General features: G+C 45.5%; 2 protein-coding genes across 5 annotated transcripts in view; one reads left to right on the forward strand and one right to left on the reverse strand.

Moving 5' to 3' along the window:
- The window catches only part of LOC126869170 (B-cell receptor CD22), a 310,789-nt gene that overhangs the window by 266,236 nt on the left and 25,344 nt on the right, over positions 1-19,209 (reverse strand). The window lies entirely within an intron of this gene.
- LOC126869178 (28S ribosomal protein S17, mitochondrial) overlaps positions 1-19,209 on the forward strand; it is a 196,290-nt gene that overhangs the window by 140,622 nt on the left and 36,459 nt on the right. The window contains exons 1-3 of one of the 3 annotated variants that reach the window (XM_050625385.1): positions 3,744-3,763; positions 12,401-12,462; positions 12,553-12,597. The exons of the other annotated variants lie outside the window; for them this stretch is intronic. Coding sequence (XP_050481342.1) covers positions 3,759-3,763; positions 12,401-12,462; positions 12,553-12,597 — 112 coding nt within the window. The 5' untranslated portion in view covers positions 3,744-3,758. Of the gene's footprint in view, positions 1-3,743; positions 3,764-12,400; positions 12,463-12,552; positions 12,598-19,209 lie in introns of those variants that run through there. 3 annotated transcript variants of the gene reach the window in all.

Genomic DNA, 19,209 nt, shown 5'->3' on the forward strand with positions numbered 1-19,209 from the left:
TATGCAAGTTGGTAAGTGGAGGCACTCTTGCGCCAACTTGGCATACGGCCAGCTTTTCCTCTCTGCGACTTCGAATGTGCTTGCGAGAACAAGCCCGTTCGTTCGTAGTTAGAGGAAACTATCCCATCGAATCATCCCTGCACTTTGATTGATCGTGATTTCGCTCTTTTTCAGGTAGCTACCGTCGAATCGTTCTATTTTCGGAAAATACCGCGTTTCGTATTTCGCTTGCCTATTCTCCGAACTTTAGAATTCGAAACTTTAGATCGCGCCATGTCGATTAACTCGCGATGTTTTCTAATTATTTTGCAAGCAGTTTGATTCGCGTGTTTCTTCGTTGCTTCTTCGATCGATGACACCAGTTCGTGATAAATTAACTCTTTTCTTTTTTTTTTTTCTTTTTTTGAAAGTTAATAGTCCACCGTATTAAACCATCTACGCTAAATTAAACGTCTAAGATCCTCTGGATGATAAACGCGTATAGATAAAGCCTGATCCGGTAACAAACGACGAGAGCTCGGTAAAGCCAAATACAATAAACTCTTGGTGAATTGATCGCGTTCTATTTCAAGGCTGCAGAGGAGGAGAATATTACTTCGCCCGCGCGGAACGTTCTAATCTAGCTCGTAGCAATTTCCAAAATCGCGAGTGCCTCTCTGTCAGATAACTTTCTGCATATATTTACAGACGCTGCCTGTTAAACTGCGCAAACCTCTCGAACCCCGCGACTAAGAGCTTTGATATAGCTGACGACAATTGGTGTCGCAAGTTACACAGGCCACGGGCGATGTTCCTCGAACTGGCTCCGGTTACTGCGCGTCCCTCCCTCGTTTCATATCCATGGCGGAGAAGCGGATCCACTTTTCCCTGCAGTTCCACTTTCTTAATCCCGATTACCAACCTCCTTTCCACGATAACGTACGTCCAAGTGAAACAAAACTTTCGTCGTCGCGGAACGAACGATCGCGAAGACGTAAAATCGCGGCGATGGCGTACGCTGGCAAAAGTCAAACGATCGTTCCTCGTTCTATGGCCGTTGAAATTTAAAGGAAGCATAGCGACCTGCCAGCCATCCCGTTTCGACGCAAAACCAGGGAATTGCACCCAAGACAAATCCAATTTCTATAATACGCAGCAGCGTTGCCGATCAAAGTTATTTCGCCAGTGTCTGTTCGAGTTGCCCCGGGATTTCGTTTCGTTTTCCTGACGAGAAGGCAGGTGCCCCCTTATCTCAAGAGGACGCGAGTCTTGCGGGATATTCCCCGGAGAAATTGTCGCAGCCTTATTCCCCAGTGCCTTATACCTACCGACTATCATCCGATCGCAGCCTTCCAATTCTGTACGTAGACGAATCTCATTGTCTACTCCGCCTTCCCATCGTGATGTTTCCACCCCATCCTCGGCAACCTAGCTGACAGCGAGACGAAAGGAACTTCGATCCTTCTACGATTCCTCCTACTCCTCTCGAGGACGCAACCCCGCCGCACGAACCTGTTTTTCCTCGTGAAAAGCTTTTCAGCCTGCCCTGCTCGCACGAACCGACGATTCCATCGACTCGATACATCGATATTATCCAGTCAATATGCGAGGAATTTTGCGACAACGATAACGATTTACTTTGTAGAAGTTGACGCGCGTCGTTGGAAACTTCTTCCTCTATAGACAAGCTCCTTCGTCTCTTGGCTGGAAGTATGGAAAGGAAAACGCAGAATCGTGTGTACCGGTCGAACGCAAACATTTGATAGGATAAGTTTGACGCGTCGAGAGGAATCGGGCAACGCTGCGGAAATCCATGAAAATAGAGAGGCCCGTGGAAAATCGAGAACACGTGGGTCAATTTCGGCATAGAGAAAGTCGTACGCTGCGAACGTAATGATCCTGATTTCAAAGGTAGATCGTGTCAGAGGAACGAACGTGTAACTCGTCGAGTTTCGTTTGTTCCACTGGCCGTCAATTTCTAACAAAAACCGCGCCACTGCTGCGAAAAGCTCGAAACGAACGATAGAATCTATTTTGCCTTCTGTTATCGTTTATTCTGCTTTGTTCCTTTTATCTTTGTCGGGCCTTTTTTGCACAGACATAATCGCACATAAGGCACAAAAACGCGAATAGGGAAAAACGCGAGAAAAAACTTGCTCGTATCATTTACGAGAGAACGACAAAGCATTTGATTCTATTGAACCGCGATAACCAATTAAACGTAAAATATTTACGAATCGGTGATAAACGTGGGAAAGGGAAAACGCGCGGGATGGGCGTCTTCTGGCGAAATATATTAAAAAAATACCCCGCGGCAGCTGCGTCGTGTGATACACCAAAAAATATTTTCATCCATCCATATAAATCGCGGCGGTTAGTTTTTTCCCGATTTTATTAGCCGGACGTTCCGTAAATAATGGAAACGAGCCAGTCGTATATAATTGTGCATGTTATCTATAACTGCGCACAGTTGCGAATATATTCGAGAGGAAATTTCGAAAAAAAAGAATAATAATAATAAAAGGATATACAGGAATATAATTGGATGAAATGTGAAGCTCAAAATTGAACAAATGGCCCGTGTAATATCTCTGTACTCTTTATCATTATAGAACGCGAGTTAGATTATAGAACTTGATACGGTATCGTGCAAAACCGTATACACACGCGAATTCAAGAATCACTGGCGATTTTTACGCTCTTGGCTTTCTTTCGTCTCGTAGGATCATTCTATATCATCCTATATATGCATTTTATGACATTTACTTGATGACTCTGTTACGAAACTATAGAAACTCGTTCCTATGAATCGCACTGCAACACCGTGTGCAAGTATTTGATAAACGCGTTAGTTCTTATCGCGAGATCGTCATCGTGAAAGGTCACTGTCAAGTAGCCTAGGACTTGGTCGCGATAGTACATACATATGTATTTTTCCTACGATTCGATTGACCGTTCAAACGCTGCATTGAAACGGAATGAAGCAAAAAGAAGACAGGAAAAAGAGCGAAGACAACCGAGGAGAGGATAGAGATAGATCGCCGACCATCGTTTTTCAACGACGACAAGCTTTTTCGCGGCGTCGACAACTGACGACCAGGAACCCAGACACGTGAGATTCTCGGCGAAACGAGAACCGCGAGAAAGATCCTCTCTCTCTCTCTCTCTCTCTTTCTCTCTTCGCTTCTCTCTCATTCTCTCGTGGGATAGGTGGATACGACACGATGGATGACAGAAGATGGAAAAAAATTAAGAGGACGGAGAAAAAGAGAGAGAGGGAGAGAGAGAGAGAGAGAGAGCGGGAGAAAAAGAGAAAAAGAAAAAAAGAAAGCGTCGGTAGCAGGCCGAGTCTAAGTGATTGCCGGAAGTGACATCGGCGGACGGGTAAACGCTTTATCGCAGAGCTAACGAGGCAGTCCGCGCGACTTTACCGCGCTCGGTTTCGCGCTGTGTGCCTCAATGGAAACGGGATCAGGATAGGTGCCCACCTCCCCAAATAAATCCTCTTTTTACGACAGAGATTTATGAAAGCCATTCCCTCCTACTCCCCGGTTCCTTTCTCTTCCCTTTTCTCTTTTCTTTTCTCGCCTCCGGCCTACTCCCCATCTTTCTCTTCTTGCAGCAGTGGAATCGAAGGGGAGCAGGAGGAGGATAAAGTAGAAAAAGAAGGAAGGGATTGCAGCGGCTCTTCTCGCTAGGCGTAAGGATGGGCTCGAGCTCCGAACGTTGGAAATCCAACCGAGGCTGAGTATCCCGGATTCCGGGCAGTTTCAGGCAAAATGAGGTAATTAGGATGCAGACGAGAAACGATGTCTCCCACCTCCGTCACATTCTCTCTCTTTCTCACCCTCGTCTCGCTTCGGTCACACTCTCTTCGTACCACCCTCTACCTCTTCGTGTGCGCGTGTATATCTCCTCTCTCTCTCTCTCTCTCCATCTCTATCTCCCTTTCATCTTACGTGGACGTCGTCTTTGTCGTCTCTCTACCTCTCCGCCGTTTCGTTCCTCTTCTCCGCCGTCTAGCTCTCGCAGGCGCACGCCAACAGCACGAGTGCAGTGCAGTGCGGTGGTAAATCAAAACCGTCGCGCTAAGAAGTCTTTAAACGTCTCGCGTATATGCAAATTACGCTACTGCACCGGCAAAGTGCGAAAGGAAATTTGAAAAATCGCGCTTCCGCTATTGCTGCTGGGAACAAGAGGAACGAGCTGCATGAGAAACGCGAGCGGCCACTTTCCACGGGATATTTGCATAGACGATGAAACCGCGATTCTTCGTACAACCTCGCGTACTGAGGTAGCCGAAACATAGGAATTGCGGAGCAAATCGACTGTATCGATCTGTCGAGCGTGTCTCAGCCGAGATCTCGACGACTGCGAAGCCGACCGACCGATGACTAATCTCGCCGCGCGATTCGTCGAAACGACTAACTTAACGCGCTGAAGCGTGCGCCGCCGCTCCCTTCCGTCATTCAGTCAACGATTTATACCACTTTCGTTCAGTGACAATTTTCTCTCATCTGCCGTAGAATCGTCGCAGTCTACAACTAGGATCTACGGCGGAACCGTGGATTCGTCGACTGTGTGCGTGGAACGGGGGGCCACGGAGGAAATATGATACGCGTGAAACGAAATGCATACCTCCGTCGTCGTTTCTTGCCGACAAACATTTTCAAGAATCCAATCCCCGGGTCCTCGTACAAAACTGGATAGACAAACTCCGTGGGATACCTGTTATCCGTAGTAGCCAAACACGTAGTGACCTCGCTCGGCGCCAGAGACGGAGAGAAATTCAGCCTGATCTCCCTGGAGACGCAGAGGCCAGAAGCCACGGAGAGGATGAAGAAAAATAGATAAGAAAAAGAAGACGAAGGAGAAGCAGGGGAAACAGAGGGAAGAGGAAAGGGAAAGTCGGTAAATCGAGGAGAAAAGAAGGAATAAGGAGAGAAAGGAAAAAATATTGAACGAGGGAACTCTAATTCTCGCGTCTTCTAACCACTTCCTCTCCACCTTGCTGGTCGACGATGCTTAACGGTGCTCGAGTGTGCTACGAGCACCAGAAAGGGTACTTTGGTTGGGAACGCGGCCAGGGTTGGCTTTCGTTGTCACAGCGTATCCGATGCAAATGTAACGATGAAAAAGTCGCTAGTAACGAGAACGTCACCGGTAACAATCGATTCGCGTATCGAAGTTACGATACATATCTCACAGGGATGAAACAACAGGGCGACCAGAGGTACATGGCGCGTTACCATGCGCACGCTGACCAGATGATGGCAGAGAAGTGCGACGGCTTCATTAACAGCAATTTATCACTGGATCGGCGGGGGCCAGCGGCAGGCGCCACCATTAACCCCCTAAGGTCGTTAGGTTGCGGTTTGACATGAGAACATGCCCATAACACTGTTCGGTTATACGTACCTAACGTGTACCACCTATCTGGCCGGTGGTAAAGCACAGATCCATTGGCCTCTGCCTCTAGAACGCGTACAACAGCCGGATGAGAGCGGAGAAGGAACAGCTGTAGAGTGAATGGATGCGAATAGGATTGAACGAAGATGGAGAGAACGGAAAGCAGACAGAATGAGTAAACGAACATTGTAAAGGGAGAGAGTCGGAGAGAGAGAGAGAGAGAGAGAGAGAGACAAAGAGTAGACTCGCTGCTACGTCACAAGCTAACCATTAGCGGTCGTACAGGCTCGTGTTTAGACACCCCGTTATTGAATCGGTTACCTACGCCCCCTTATCCTGGATATCGAATCCGATGTTACACGTTCCGTCGCTAACGTTAAAATCGACAAAGCTAGCGAACCCAAGGACAGCGATTTTCAATGTTATTAGACACCGTGTGCCGAGGTTCGTTTAACCGAAAGCGTTTAAAGTTATCGGTCCTACTCTGGTCCAGTTTCGCGCGTTACACGCCAACGCGATTAAACGATTCCTTGCGAGAGGTCATTATCACCGAAGCGATTGTCCTTCGCAGTACTTTTAGGTCAAGAGCGTTCCGTATCGTTTATGGAACGCGACACGCTCGGTGAAATATTCGATCGCGCGTACAACCGTTTAGCGTACACGCGTTGTTCCCGTGGCACGAAGCTCGACACGGGCCTAAGTTTATTATCACAGAACCAAGGGTCGAACGAAATCTCTCAAGTATTTAGGGGTATTACCGATAAGTACTACTGGCTATAGGTATGCTTGGGTATTCCGGAATGGTATTTGCGATATTACTCGGAAGCTGGAATAATAGGCAGGAATTCTATGCGCGAATCGTGGAATATATTCGGAATCTCGAGCGAAGAATTGACGCGGTCGGAAAAAAGGAGATTCTAAATAAAAGGAGTCAGGTTTATTTATAACGAATAGGATGTGGCGCGTAATGGAGCGCATAAATAGCGTGTTTTATAGACGTAAGAATATAGGTCTCGATCGAAGCAACAAGCTGTTTCGAAACGCGATATATGTACTTTGTGCCGAATTCACCGCGCCAACTTGCCATCAACGCGCTGCAACGCGACATTTCCGTAGAACATACTTTCATATCGTTCCCCAGCCGACGCGTACATCGATGAAACTGTTTTAATTAAAACGGTCTATCTGCCTCTACTCGCGTAAGATTTAATCAGGCCATAGACTGGAATCGGGCACGTGTGTAATTTAAGTTCCACCGTATCAGCGCCAGCGGAACCCGCCTTTGCATTCGACTAATCCGCGTGAAAGCAAGGATTTTGGGGCTTACGTAAGCGGGACTTCTCAAAATGAACAAGTCGCGTTCAAAGGTTCGAACTCCCTCTACACACTCGCGTGAATATTCATTAAACACGAGATACGTAGAACGAAGGTGGAAAATGGGAGCGAGACGTAAAAACAACAGAGCGGAAACTCGCGTCGATAGTTCGAACAGTTTCATCGGAGAGAAAGAACGAGCCCGTTCTCCGTTTCTTCAATTATGGAATAATTAACTAAAGATACTTTGAAAGCAAATTGCCTTATGTACTTGAAAGCGGCAGACCGGTCTTTCCTCTTTTAACCGCTTCTCCTTCCAACTTTCCTGGTAACTGCTAGCCTTACAACTTCTACCTACGCTTCCAGCGCCCATGCACGAAGAGTTGAAGCACCCACTTCTCTCCCCTTCGCCTCTTACGCGCGTAGATTATTAATTTCGTTAATTTCCCCGTAGTTTTCAGAATTCGTCCGTTCGTTAGACCACTGCCCTTTGCATCAACCCTACGCGGAACATTTTTACACCGTGTAACAAGTGGCTGCCGGCTAAAAGAAACCCTTTCGCTCCAGTTACTCACTCGCTCTCGACGTCTTTCGACTCAACCGCGTCTTTATTCGCACGAACGATCAGCGGATCTGTATAAAAATAATACTCGAAACAACCTTCCTAAGGTATGTATCGTCGTAAACTGACCGCCGTAATTGGAAGAATTTTCGAAAAGTTTAGGCTCTTTGAAAAAACCAACTTCTCGTGTATCGTTCGTCGAACGCGATCCATCGTACGTACGTGTTGTCGAACAACAGCGACGAAGCGGAACAATCGATAAACCCGAACGCTCGATGACGCGTGCTAGCAAATTCTTCGAGCACCGCGGTTCTAACTTTAATTAACGTCTGCTCCGAATACCAGGCGAATTGAAATTCACGTACGACACTTACAAATTCGATGGTTCGCTGGAGTGTTATGCGTCCGCGATCCTCGCACTCTCGCCATCGTCGTCGTCGTCGTCGTCGTCGTCGGATAAGTTTCAACGAGGAGTGCGACTTTACGCGTTCATATTGAAAAAAGTCAACAACGCAACGCGGCGGCGAGAAAATGTGACGGAACGAAGTGAATATTGGCTATCTCCCCGAGCTTCGACGTCATTAAAACTTTTAGATTGCATAAGAATGGCTTTCCATTCCCGTCTCTAACACTCTTCAGAAGACGTCATGTCGGGCAAGAAATTCTTGCTCGGTCAAGCAGTAATTACCAGACTCGATGATAAATTAAATGGGGAAAAAAAGATGCTTCCTCTTATTTTTTCTTTTTTCTCTTCTTTTCCTGTTCTCTTATCTTTGCGTTTTCTCTTTCTGTCTGCCGCTCTATTCTCGCGAGAGATCTATGTACATCCCCTTCTCTGTCGTTTGTATAAGTAGATTACTAGCATTACAGAGTAATATAACTCCGTTCTTCTCAATAATACGAAAACTTTCCACTCGTCATGGACAAGCAAACGAGGGATTTCGTTATAGACAGAGTCGAGGAACTTTTTAACACTTAAAAGGATCTTGGAAATATATCGCGTAGAAATTGCTATTCCAGGCGCTCGGATAAAAGGCTTGCGAAAGGTTATTACGTCTGAGTGCACGACTTAAGGGAAAACAAAGCAGTCGGAATAGAAACATCTTTCCGCGAGATCGATAACAATTATGAGGATGATGAAATAAATCTGACAATTTTCGAGTATTAAAATAGCAGAGGAGTCGCATACACGACGATGTCGAGTGGTATCTTGCACGGAGATTCGTATTAATTTTAGAAACTCGCACGTGCCAGTTTTACGAATGCAGTCAATTCGTCTAATCAACGGGAAACGGTTCGATCATGCTCGCAACTACCACACTTTCTATAGAACCGACTAAAAAGAAGTCCGAAGATACGGTAAAACCTGAAAGCAATACCATGTGTATTATTATCAACATCTGCGTTCCGATTGTCTTCCGAATTGAGAATTATATCCCGAGATAATAATCGAATCGTCTATCATTTTCTATCGCTGTAGTCCAACTACGAAACTGGTATAGCCGTTATAGTTAAAACTTTTAAGATCCAAGAAATTGATTTGTAGTTTATTCGAGAATTTGAAGGGAAAGACACGGAGACATTTCCGATGCCGTGCGAGGTATTCGAAAAGGAAACGATGTAGTGGGAAAAAAGCGTAAAAGTCAGAACGTTGTTTAAAACAAACGCGTGAAATGCAAATTAATTGGCGAGCAGTTCAGAGTATTATCCAGCCGTGAGAGGGGCATTGTATTAGCATCCTTTTCTTTCGGTAGCGCCTTTGTATCGATAGAGACTCGCGTGTCTCGATCCAAATACAAAAGAGCAACTCAATGGAGACACGATAGAAGCAAAAGAGAAAGAAAAAAAGTGAACTGGATGCATACTAGGTCATCCTTTGGCGCGATGACGTTACACCGGTACATTCCGCTTACGAATACGTCTTTTGGAGAAAGAAGAAAGAAATGAAAAGGGGAAAGAGAAGGTAGAAAAAAGGTTGGGGAAAAAACGCTCGTGACCCAGCGGGCGTGAATGTTATCGTTTCCGGTGTAGAAGCAGACTGCGTCGCGTAACATCTTGTCCCGTGTGAAATGTCAGCTTTCGCTCTGAATAGCATAGCCGACAACGAATTGACATAGTTAGCGAACGTTAAACTAATTTTTCATCTGCCGGCTTGCGGAACAATCGTCGCCGACTGCAATTTCGACGAGAAACGCATTTGTGCGTGGCAACTGAGCGGCGAAGGTAGAAGTTGCGAGAGTCGCCAGTAGTATAATTTCAGCGCCTTTATCCCTACGCTCTAGGCTCGGCTCAATTTTCATCATCAAAGTTACGCGCGTACGTACATAACGCTTTTGAACACGAGAACGAGAATGAGGGGGGGAAGATGAAATCTCGGTCGTTAATTAGTACCCTGCGACCGGAGAGAAACGTTGAAACTGAATGGGTAATTGGTGCGCAAAGAAACGCAACGATTTATAGAAACAGAAGGTGGCTAGCGCGTGTTCGATAAAGCTGCAAAGAGAAGTACGAACCTTTTAACGAACATCGTTCGTATTATATTTCGTCTCTTCTCGAGAAGACTGTATCCTCCGCCTCTCTTCCTTTTCTTCCTCTCCTTTTCTTTCTCTGTCGGCGTACCTTCTGCTTTCTTTTGCCACGACAAGACGCGCGATTGCTAGCAGGAAGCACGACGGGGGAAACAGAATTACACGGACGAATTCTAGCATAAATAGTATTTGCTAACGAGTTGCCCTGTTGCAAGCCGCATCCGCTAACGCTACTCCGGCCGCAGAGGGATGGCCCAAGAAATTAAGAGGGACCACTTTGGTTTCGGTCCTCCGAGGTTTAAGGCGAGTTTATGCTCCAATTACCTCGTTTGCAGTATTAATTCGCGCCTCTATACCTTCCTCTCTTCCTTCTGCTGGCTCGGTTTAAACGGCGAAACAGGGCGAACAGAGGAATAAGGAAACGACGGACCAAGACAATACGAGAGAAATAGAAGCGAATCGAAGGAGAAGAACCTTCGCAAATGTGTCTCGGAAACTACAAGCCGCGCGAGGATTACGGATTGGACTCGGGGCACAAGCATCGACTTGCACGAGCTCGTGCAAGGATCACAAGTTAGGAAGTCGTAACCGGTTCGGGATTAAGCTTGTCTCGGGCAATACCTTCGGGTGAATACGAAATATATCCGGACTATGTGTGGATCAGGCTTTGGTTCCGCTTCGCGTACCTAGGCTATACGTTCACTAGGACACCATTTCGAACCGTGCAATGAACTTTTACCGTGCGCTAAACGCTGCAATCCTTTAATGTGACGTACGTGTTACGGAATAAGAAAGATAAAGAGAGAGAGAGAGAGAGGAGAGTGGAGAAGAGAAATAGTCTTTCACGAACGTATAAGTTTCGCGTACTTGAAGCAGCTGTTTTAAACTAACTTTGAAGAACGGTAATAACCACGGCCATAACCCGGAATTACGAATAAATTCGTTTCAGAATAGTTAAAGTAAAAAGGCATTAACCAAGATAAATAAGATGCGCGTATATGTATTATTTACTCGACGATTTATTTAGTTAATCTTCTGCACGGGTCGTATAAATTCAGACAATTTTTGCTCTTACAGATACAAAATTAAACGGATAAATTTGGCAAGTGAACGTCGTCGTTGATCGTACAATGTTATTAATAACATTGACGTATCGCGTCGCGTATGCCGTAAGAGAGAGATAATCTTGAAAATACATCTAATCGGGAAACGTCTATTTGGAGTCAGGAACGCTCGCCCCGGAGTAACCGGGCATACGATAAAACAAGGAAAAAGTTAATTTTTCTGGAAAGTTTGACCGTAGCCTGTGTATATACAAGGTCGTTGGCGTGCACGATTTCAAAGTGTTCGCGTTTCTCTCTTCCGGTTTCTTTCGCCGAGAGAATCAAACTATCCCGGGGGATACACGGTTACTTGTGATTCTATGCGAAGCACATTTCCGAGAAGTTCCACGCAGGTTAGGCTGAGCTATGGTGCTACGTATTCTCGGCATTCACCGTTTAATCAGGAAGCAACTTGGCTGCTCCATAGAAAGCAAGTTTGGTTAGCGAGGAACGGTAGCCCGGACACTAGGCAAGATAGTCTGGCACGCGTATCGATCTTCGACGTTCGGGCAAACTTATCAAAAGCAACGCTACTATCGTCGCGTAGTACAACGCGGTAGCTTCTCCGCGCGATATTTCTTCGCGGAGACGAGCGCCGGAACGCTTCGAGCGGCATAAATTTAAATTCTTAAATTCATAGATCCTCCGTCGACTCGTCTTTGCCGCAACTCCGGCGCAACTCCTAAACGAACGTTAACAGGAGTCGAGTTCGCCACGTTTCGAAAGAGATCAGTGGAAGCTCTTCTCCGGTGCTACGCATCGTCTAATAAGTATACACTTTGTACCGATCGAAAACTTCCTTAAGGATTGCTTCGCGTGGCAAAAGTTGGCTGGAAACTGAGAGCAGAGGGTTGCGCGGTCGTGAATTCTCTCGAGGCGCTAAACTAGACCGGAGCATAAAGGTCCTAGGTTTGCCAGAGAACGTTAGATCACAGAAGTGGATATAATCGTGAGTAAATGGTCCGTAAGTAACAGTCGAGGAAAACGTTTGAACGACCCTCATCCTCTTACCATTCTCCGACCACCTTTGGACTGTCGACGGATAGATACATGCAGTCCCGTTACCACCATTCCCGACACGCTCGCTAACGCTGTATCTTGATTATATTCCATTTAGGGTACGGCCTTGCCGCCCGTGCACTCGGCCAACTCGCGAAGTATTTCCACATCGAGATATCTCGTTTGTCACAGGGGTTACCGTGAACCGACGAATTTCTTGCTCTAAATATAGTCCAGCAGAAGCGACAAGTTGCTGGAACGTCGTTACCGGCCAGTCTTCCAGTAACCACTGCGAGCAACGTATTCAGAAAATGTATGTGCGCGCACCAGTTAACCCGTGTCACGGTTAAAACCGTACGCCGACGTTTGGACGAGTTGAAACGCTTTGATGATACGCGAATGACCATTTAGAGTTTTTGTGTGTAGATAGATTTTTAAAACGCTAATTAAGCTACGGATGTATATGCTTCGACGAGAACGTTTTCATTCTCATTTTTCATTTTCAGGTGTCTCGCGCCTTCGAATACAAACGTTGGATTTACGACAAGCCAGCGGTCAGAAAACGACTGTTAGTATAGTCACGCGTCAAATATTAAACCGTTAACACACATACAGCAACAGAATATACATCGAAGAATCAAACGTTAGTTGTGCATAGGTGGAAATTCTTCGAAGATCAACACGCATCGAACCGAGATACGTCGTAAGTCGTTCTAGACGTTAACTTTTCCTCTTATCGTCTCAAATATGATTTTATACTTTAGATATTCCGATTGATTCGTTTCTCGAAACGTTCGAACAAAGAGAATCGAAAGTTTAACGAAAGGATAAAAGATTGGCCATTGCTGACTACGTTGTTACGGTCTCCGCTGTACGCAGCGCACTTACGAAACGTTTAAAGACCGATGTATTTTCCTGCGTATCGTTTCCCATTACCCATTCTGTTTCGTTTATCCAGGCCGGAATCTGTCTTCGTGAGGGACGAACGTTTCACCGAGTATCGTATCGTCGGTTGACTTCGCTCGATTTACTTCGAGTATTCGTTTTCTGTTAACGGGCCAGAGACATAATGTGTTTGCGGAACATAAAACCTTTGGGAAATCAGCGAGAATATCGTACAGACTCGTTCGACGATTTCTTCCTCTCTCTCTCTCTCTCTGTCCCTCTCATTTCCGCAAACGCACAATCGCGTTCCTTAGATTCGAGAATCACCAAATTGCTTGATACGCGAATCGTTAGGTCCCTCACGAATCGGCACGTTCTCGATTATAATCGGACGTTTATCGAGCACGATTCCAACGCTAATCCAATCGTCGCGTCTGTTTCGCATTGCAAATACGAGAGCGAGAGCGAGACGACGAAGAGATAGAGACGTGGACCAGCTACCCGTAATGAAATTACATGTACAGGAAAGATGTAGCATCTCCAGCAGAGTCGATATTAGATCCCCTTGTACTTCATGACGTTATTGTAAAAGTAACGCAGAAAAGTCAGCTGTACCAGCTGCGCGAGCTGATCCGATGAAATTTAATCACATCTCGCCGACGTTACGATATAGTATCCATAAATCTTGGAATCGACGTACCCTCGTACTGAAAATGTCTCTGAAAGGTATTTCCCGGTGTCGCAGCTTTTCCAACATTAAAACTCCTTATCCCTGGCACGACTTATCCTCGCTCGCAGTAACACCACCGACGTCGATTTCCTCAACACCCTTTTTCCCTCCTTCTTCGCCCGTTCTCCTCTGCCTCTGCCACCTCTGCTTCCTCTCTCTCTCTCTCTCTCTCTCTCTCTCTCTCTTACACTTTTTCTCTCTCCCTCTTTCTTGCTACATCCTCTCCACCGTCAACCCCACGATCTCACCCCTTGCTCACGACCTCCGCCGCTCTCCCTCGCCAATCGACCTTTCTCCCCACTTTACATTCCACTCCGCTAGATTTATTTGTCGATACATATTGCGCTTGCGAGGACTGACAGTAATCTCCGACCCGGTGGCGATTCGTTCCAAGTTCACGAGTTGAGCAATTGACGAGCGCGACAATACGACGCGACGCGACACGCCGTTCGATTCCATCGAGTTGTCCAACATCGATCCACCTAGCGATTCTCGATTTTCGCTGTTTCCGCTCTTCTATTCGTCGACTAGAACTGCGTGATTTGCAAATGCGTTTATATAACCAACGGGTTAAAGAACATCGTATTATACATCGAGACACCGGTGAAATGAACTTTTTACAAGCTAGACTTTCTCCGTTTACGCGTTCCAAAGCGTGTAGAAGCGCGAAGTGCTTTCAAGAGTCCACACCCTCATCAGACCCAGTCAATGCGTCGAGAGCCACTCCAACAAACACGCCGATTTTCAACTAGCAGCTACGCGGAAGAGAATAAACAGCTAGGGAGCGAAACGAGAAGCCTCGACTTATGTCGCTCTTAACGATTTATCTCGTTCTAAGCAACGATGGACCACGAAACGTAAATACAGTCAGCGTTAAAACTCGAGCTGCTTATCGCTGACGTTGCTCTTACGAGTCGATCTTAAGAAGAGGTTCGTATTCGCGAAATCCTATCAACTGCGTTAACTCGGTGTCGAGACCGCGACGTCTCTTATTCGATCCAACGACAAAATCGATAACTTCGCTTTAATAGCTCTGACAAATCCAAACGCTGTTTGCGGCTTCGAAACACGGTAGAACCGTAGAACGCATTCTAAACACAGCTTCCTATTACTCACATGTCACGTCCACGTTGACCAGAACTGTTCGCTAACAGTTGACGAGCTGCTTGCGTATTGATCCTGAACAAGTGTAGAATCGTGAATACGTGCTAGAGAAATAGCTTCTGAAAGAAGCATTATTAGAAGGAGTATTAGCCTTCTTTCGGTTTAGCTGCTTAACCTTAGCTTCATTGTGACGTCTACCTCTTGAGAACACACTGTACGACAACGGAGCACGTTCTTGCTGCGAAACGATACGACCAGAAAATCCTATCGCTCTGACGACCTAATCGGCCGCCGCACAATAGTCGCGATGCAATTGATTCGCTCGGCCGAAGTGTCGGTTCTATTAATATCGCTGACATTATCGTCGTCGCGGTACATACGTTATGCACGCCGTCAGTGAGCAATATCAGCCAGAAACTGGTTGTCACGCACGTATAGGCGTAATACGGCATGAACGTAGATCAACGCTTAACGAAACATCCCGACGTCCAAGAGCAAGCGCCGGCCGGAATTAACATACGGGTAAACATAGGTAATACGAGGCGGATGCCGGAATATGGCTGGAGGCGGATAGACGTAACCAGTATTGCTATCTCTAACCGGCATCTCGATATTACGCCTCTCCGCATTTCGGGAGCTGCACTATAACCTACCCCAAAACGATGGAAATGGGTCGGGGATGGTACCTTTAGCACGGCCATACCGGACCGATCTCGACGATCAGAAGTCGAAAGCTCGTGCGTGGACAAATTGGAAACGATACGAGAGAGATATCCTGGGTCAGATGCATGCGAATCAAACGATTTGCCAAGATACAATGTGCTTTGTATGGAAACGTACCTCGGCGATGCCAGAAGGTTCTTTTATTTGCTGGACGAGCTCGCGATCGATTTGCCACGTATCTACCAACTAATCTCGTAGTAACTTGAAGCCAGTGTATTTTTGATTCGACTATGAAGATAGCTTTATCTTTTCAACGTTAAGAATAAAAGTGTACCATTAACCATCGAAAGCGAGATGCTCTGGCATCGCTACTGCATGATCCAGTATGTATGTAACATATAGTTCTTCTGTAAAAATATTTATACATCTTAAACGAAGCCGATAACGGCATCGTATAATAACGTTATCTGTTTTTTGAGAATATGTACAAAGCGACTCTTAGCACAAAGCGCGATAAAATTATAGCGAAACTTCGTAACGTTTCGTTTTATCAAAAACGCGCGTTTTATAGGCTGCACGAAGACTCTATAAACGTCTTTCTTTTTTCAAATATTTCGCGCGATACGATCGTTCGTATTAAGCTAATAGGAGAGGAATTCAAGGTACGCGTTTAACTCTGTGATGAAACTCGTTTCTCTAAAATTCTCCGACCTCGATCTTTTATTCGTTGGCGGATCTCCGACCAACGAACCTCGTAATATACGAATATGACTTTTATCCGAAGACAACGTCGTCGGTCGGGCAACACGGGCGATGCGTTCGTAGAAAATGGAAATCGAAATGTCGGTTCGCGTGTGTCCACGCGGGTACAACGACTCCGCATACCGTGGACGGTAAAAATGGACAAAGGTAACCATAGTACGCGATAGTTGCGGCCAATGCTCCCTCTCTGTGTGTCGACTGTACCGTTGGTGCGGTAACTTCGGTCATTACATCGGTGATGCCGTGCACCGAAGCGCAGGTTATTCCCGTTGCAAGTGGCCACCGCAATCGCCAGAGACAGAGGAGGGAACAACCCGAGCAAGGACAAGAGTTTGCATTGTCCTATCTGCGTAGTTTATACGTGTCATATGCGGTACAACCGGTAGATACGCGTGTATGTGCAAGGAATCGTTCTCTGCCGTGTCGTGTTTCGAATACACACGCCTCGCGAACATCGCATCACGAATCTAAAAAACTTAATATCCACCGTTGCGCCGCCGGCGTGTCCCGACTTAAAAGCAGATTTGTTTTCTCATTCTCGGGCGTATTTTTCACGCTTCCGTGTGAGTCCTGTAACTCTTTCTCTCCCTCTCTCTCTCTCTCTTTTTCTCTCTTTGGAGACGTATACATACGTGACGCGTTGTTCAGGTTTCGCCTGGACGAGCTCCTAAAGTCGCAACGTTCCGCAGAAGCCCATAAACCATCTACGAAATAGGTATCGGAGTATTTGGAAAGTAAAAATGGGTGATGTTGGTGTTTTGATATCCTCGTTGTTCGTTAAGAATTATTTAGTTTATAAATTGCTAGGTTGCTCGGATAATTTGCGACGATGGTCGAGAAAGATTTAACAGGAAAGTAAAACTACGTTCAATTGGAAATCACAGGACGATGGAAGGTGTGCGTGTAATCTAAGGCTTGTGCATATCACCGCATGAATACTAAAGGCAAAAAGCTTGCGCGGAATTTTCGAAAGATACGTATATGCACGTATATATCTACAGGATTTATCTTGCAGAATGCTAATTTTAATTTGTCAGAGTGTGATTCGAAAAAAATACGAGCTTAAGTTTAAATGTAGTAATATCGTGCTTAACATCGCGCTCGTTACTTTACGGTGACATATTTTTTACGGTAACGCCAGAAATTATTTCAAATAAATGATTTAAACATGTTAGTAACGCGAATTCTGTGGAATATTTCTGGCTGAGTTTACTGCTCGCGTAAAAATGTCGTGTTAAAAGTAAAATAGAAAAATATTAGAACAGGTATGAGGAGAAAAAATTTGAAAAATCTCGTGTTTTCCACCAGATATATATATATATATATCTATATATATATATATATATATATATATATATATATATATATATATATATATTCACGTATATATTCGTAGCCGTGCAGGATTTTCGTGAAATCATGAAAAAGTTGTCGCGGAAGGTGGCAATTAAAGCATCTTGTACAGAGTGTCAAGCTTTAGTTCGGACTTTGTTTGCGTAAATAACGTTTACTAAATGAAATGCTAACGAGTAAACACTTAGCTACTCTGAAGCCAGGTCCAGCGAAGTTAATGAAGAAAATTCAGGGTAACGTAATTCAATTATTCGCAATCACGACGCAATGTGTAGTACGTTTGCCGCGACAATTATAACAAAATCAATTTAACGGCAACTGGTAAATAACGTTTGGTCGTTAGCATGACACGGACAAAGCCTGAAAATATCCGTCATATGCAAAACGTTTAATATCGAGCTACGGAATGTCGGTTTCCCTCCTTCGAATTACGCTTCGACGTTCCATTTATCGATATCATCGATCGACCGACTTAATTTCATCGCACGATTTTACCAAAACAACGTGTTCTTCCGTCATTCGATCAAATTCATCCAATCTTGATTAAACATTTACACGCGTTACGATAGAAATCTCCGATTTTACGGAATCATCGACGTTACTGGCAAGCGTGGAAAGCTGGAAAATCCGCCGACGCAATCACCACAGACTATAAAATCTAAAACTAAGAGCTGTTCGCGTATATGCGTGTGACGATAAAACTTAACGAAGGAAGCGGTAAACCGATCGTTTAACCCATTCAAAGCTGGTAATGGGCGCCGTACGAAGGGATTCGCGTTATGCGAAAAGTCGAAGAATCAAGATCGTAGAAAGCATCGTGTACAATTAAAATAGAATAGATCGAACGTGTACTTCAAAATTCACGAAATTGTCATCAAAAAATTTCCTCTGCGTCGTTACAGTTAACAGTTTAGGCGAACAATGGAAATATTTGAGAATGGAGCTACAACAGTATCCGCTGTGGACATAATAGCGTAAGCAACAAACGCGAGAACTCGGCGAGAGCCAAGTATCAAACTTTATGCTTTCAGTCGACGAGAATAAGTGTGTATCCCTTCCGAGCGCGGAAAGGATGTAGCTTAGTTGCGACGAATAAATGCATCACCGTATAAGCCAGGACGCAATATTTTTTTCCCTTTCGTGGTTCTTCCATGTGAATCACCGACAGCAAAAGAGAGACAGACAGACAGACAGAGAGGCAAATGGAGAAACCGGGAAAGGGTGAGAAAGATGGGTGAACGGTTGAAAAAAGGTAACGCACGAAACGTAGGCTTTGGGGGAGGGAAAGGGCGAGGAGGAAAAAGAGGATAAAAGGGAGTAAAGGGAGACGTTTCGAGCGGAGGTTCTCGTTGAATTTAGAAATCCACGCGCAAGCCCATTTTCCGAGGGAAAGGCCACTTCCTGCGGCATGTCGGTGCAGCCGTATTTTATCCGTTTGCGGCGGACCCGGTTCAGTCCGCTGCCCCCTGTTCCCCGTGCCCCAGGTTTATAATAGCTTTGCGATGCGAAGATCGCGGACAAAAGCCGGACGAAAGGTAGAAAAATTTCGCCGCGGTGCTGACTGAGTTCCGGCTCTGTCCATTCGACAAACGAACTGCACGTATCGTACGCACAATAGACCAGGTCCGCGAGATCGTGCGGCTCTGTTCGATACGGAATCGGCCAACCTTGGATAAATTTGTTTTCTTCCTTCTTCCTCTTCTCGCTTTCTCTCTTTTTTTTTATTTTTATTTTCTTTTACAACGTACAACCAGCCAGTCGCCATCCGTCTGTCTTTCGAAGGAATTAACCAGAGATTTGTTGGAGAAGACTCGCCCC

Source organism: Bombus huntii, chromosome 9 (genome assembly GCF_024542735.1).
Source record: "Bombus huntii isolate Logan2020A chromosome 9, iyBomHunt1.1, whole genome shotgun sequence".
Classification (NCBI taxonomy): Eukaryota; Metazoa; Arthropoda; class Insecta; order Hymenoptera; family Apidae; genus Bombus; species Bombus huntii.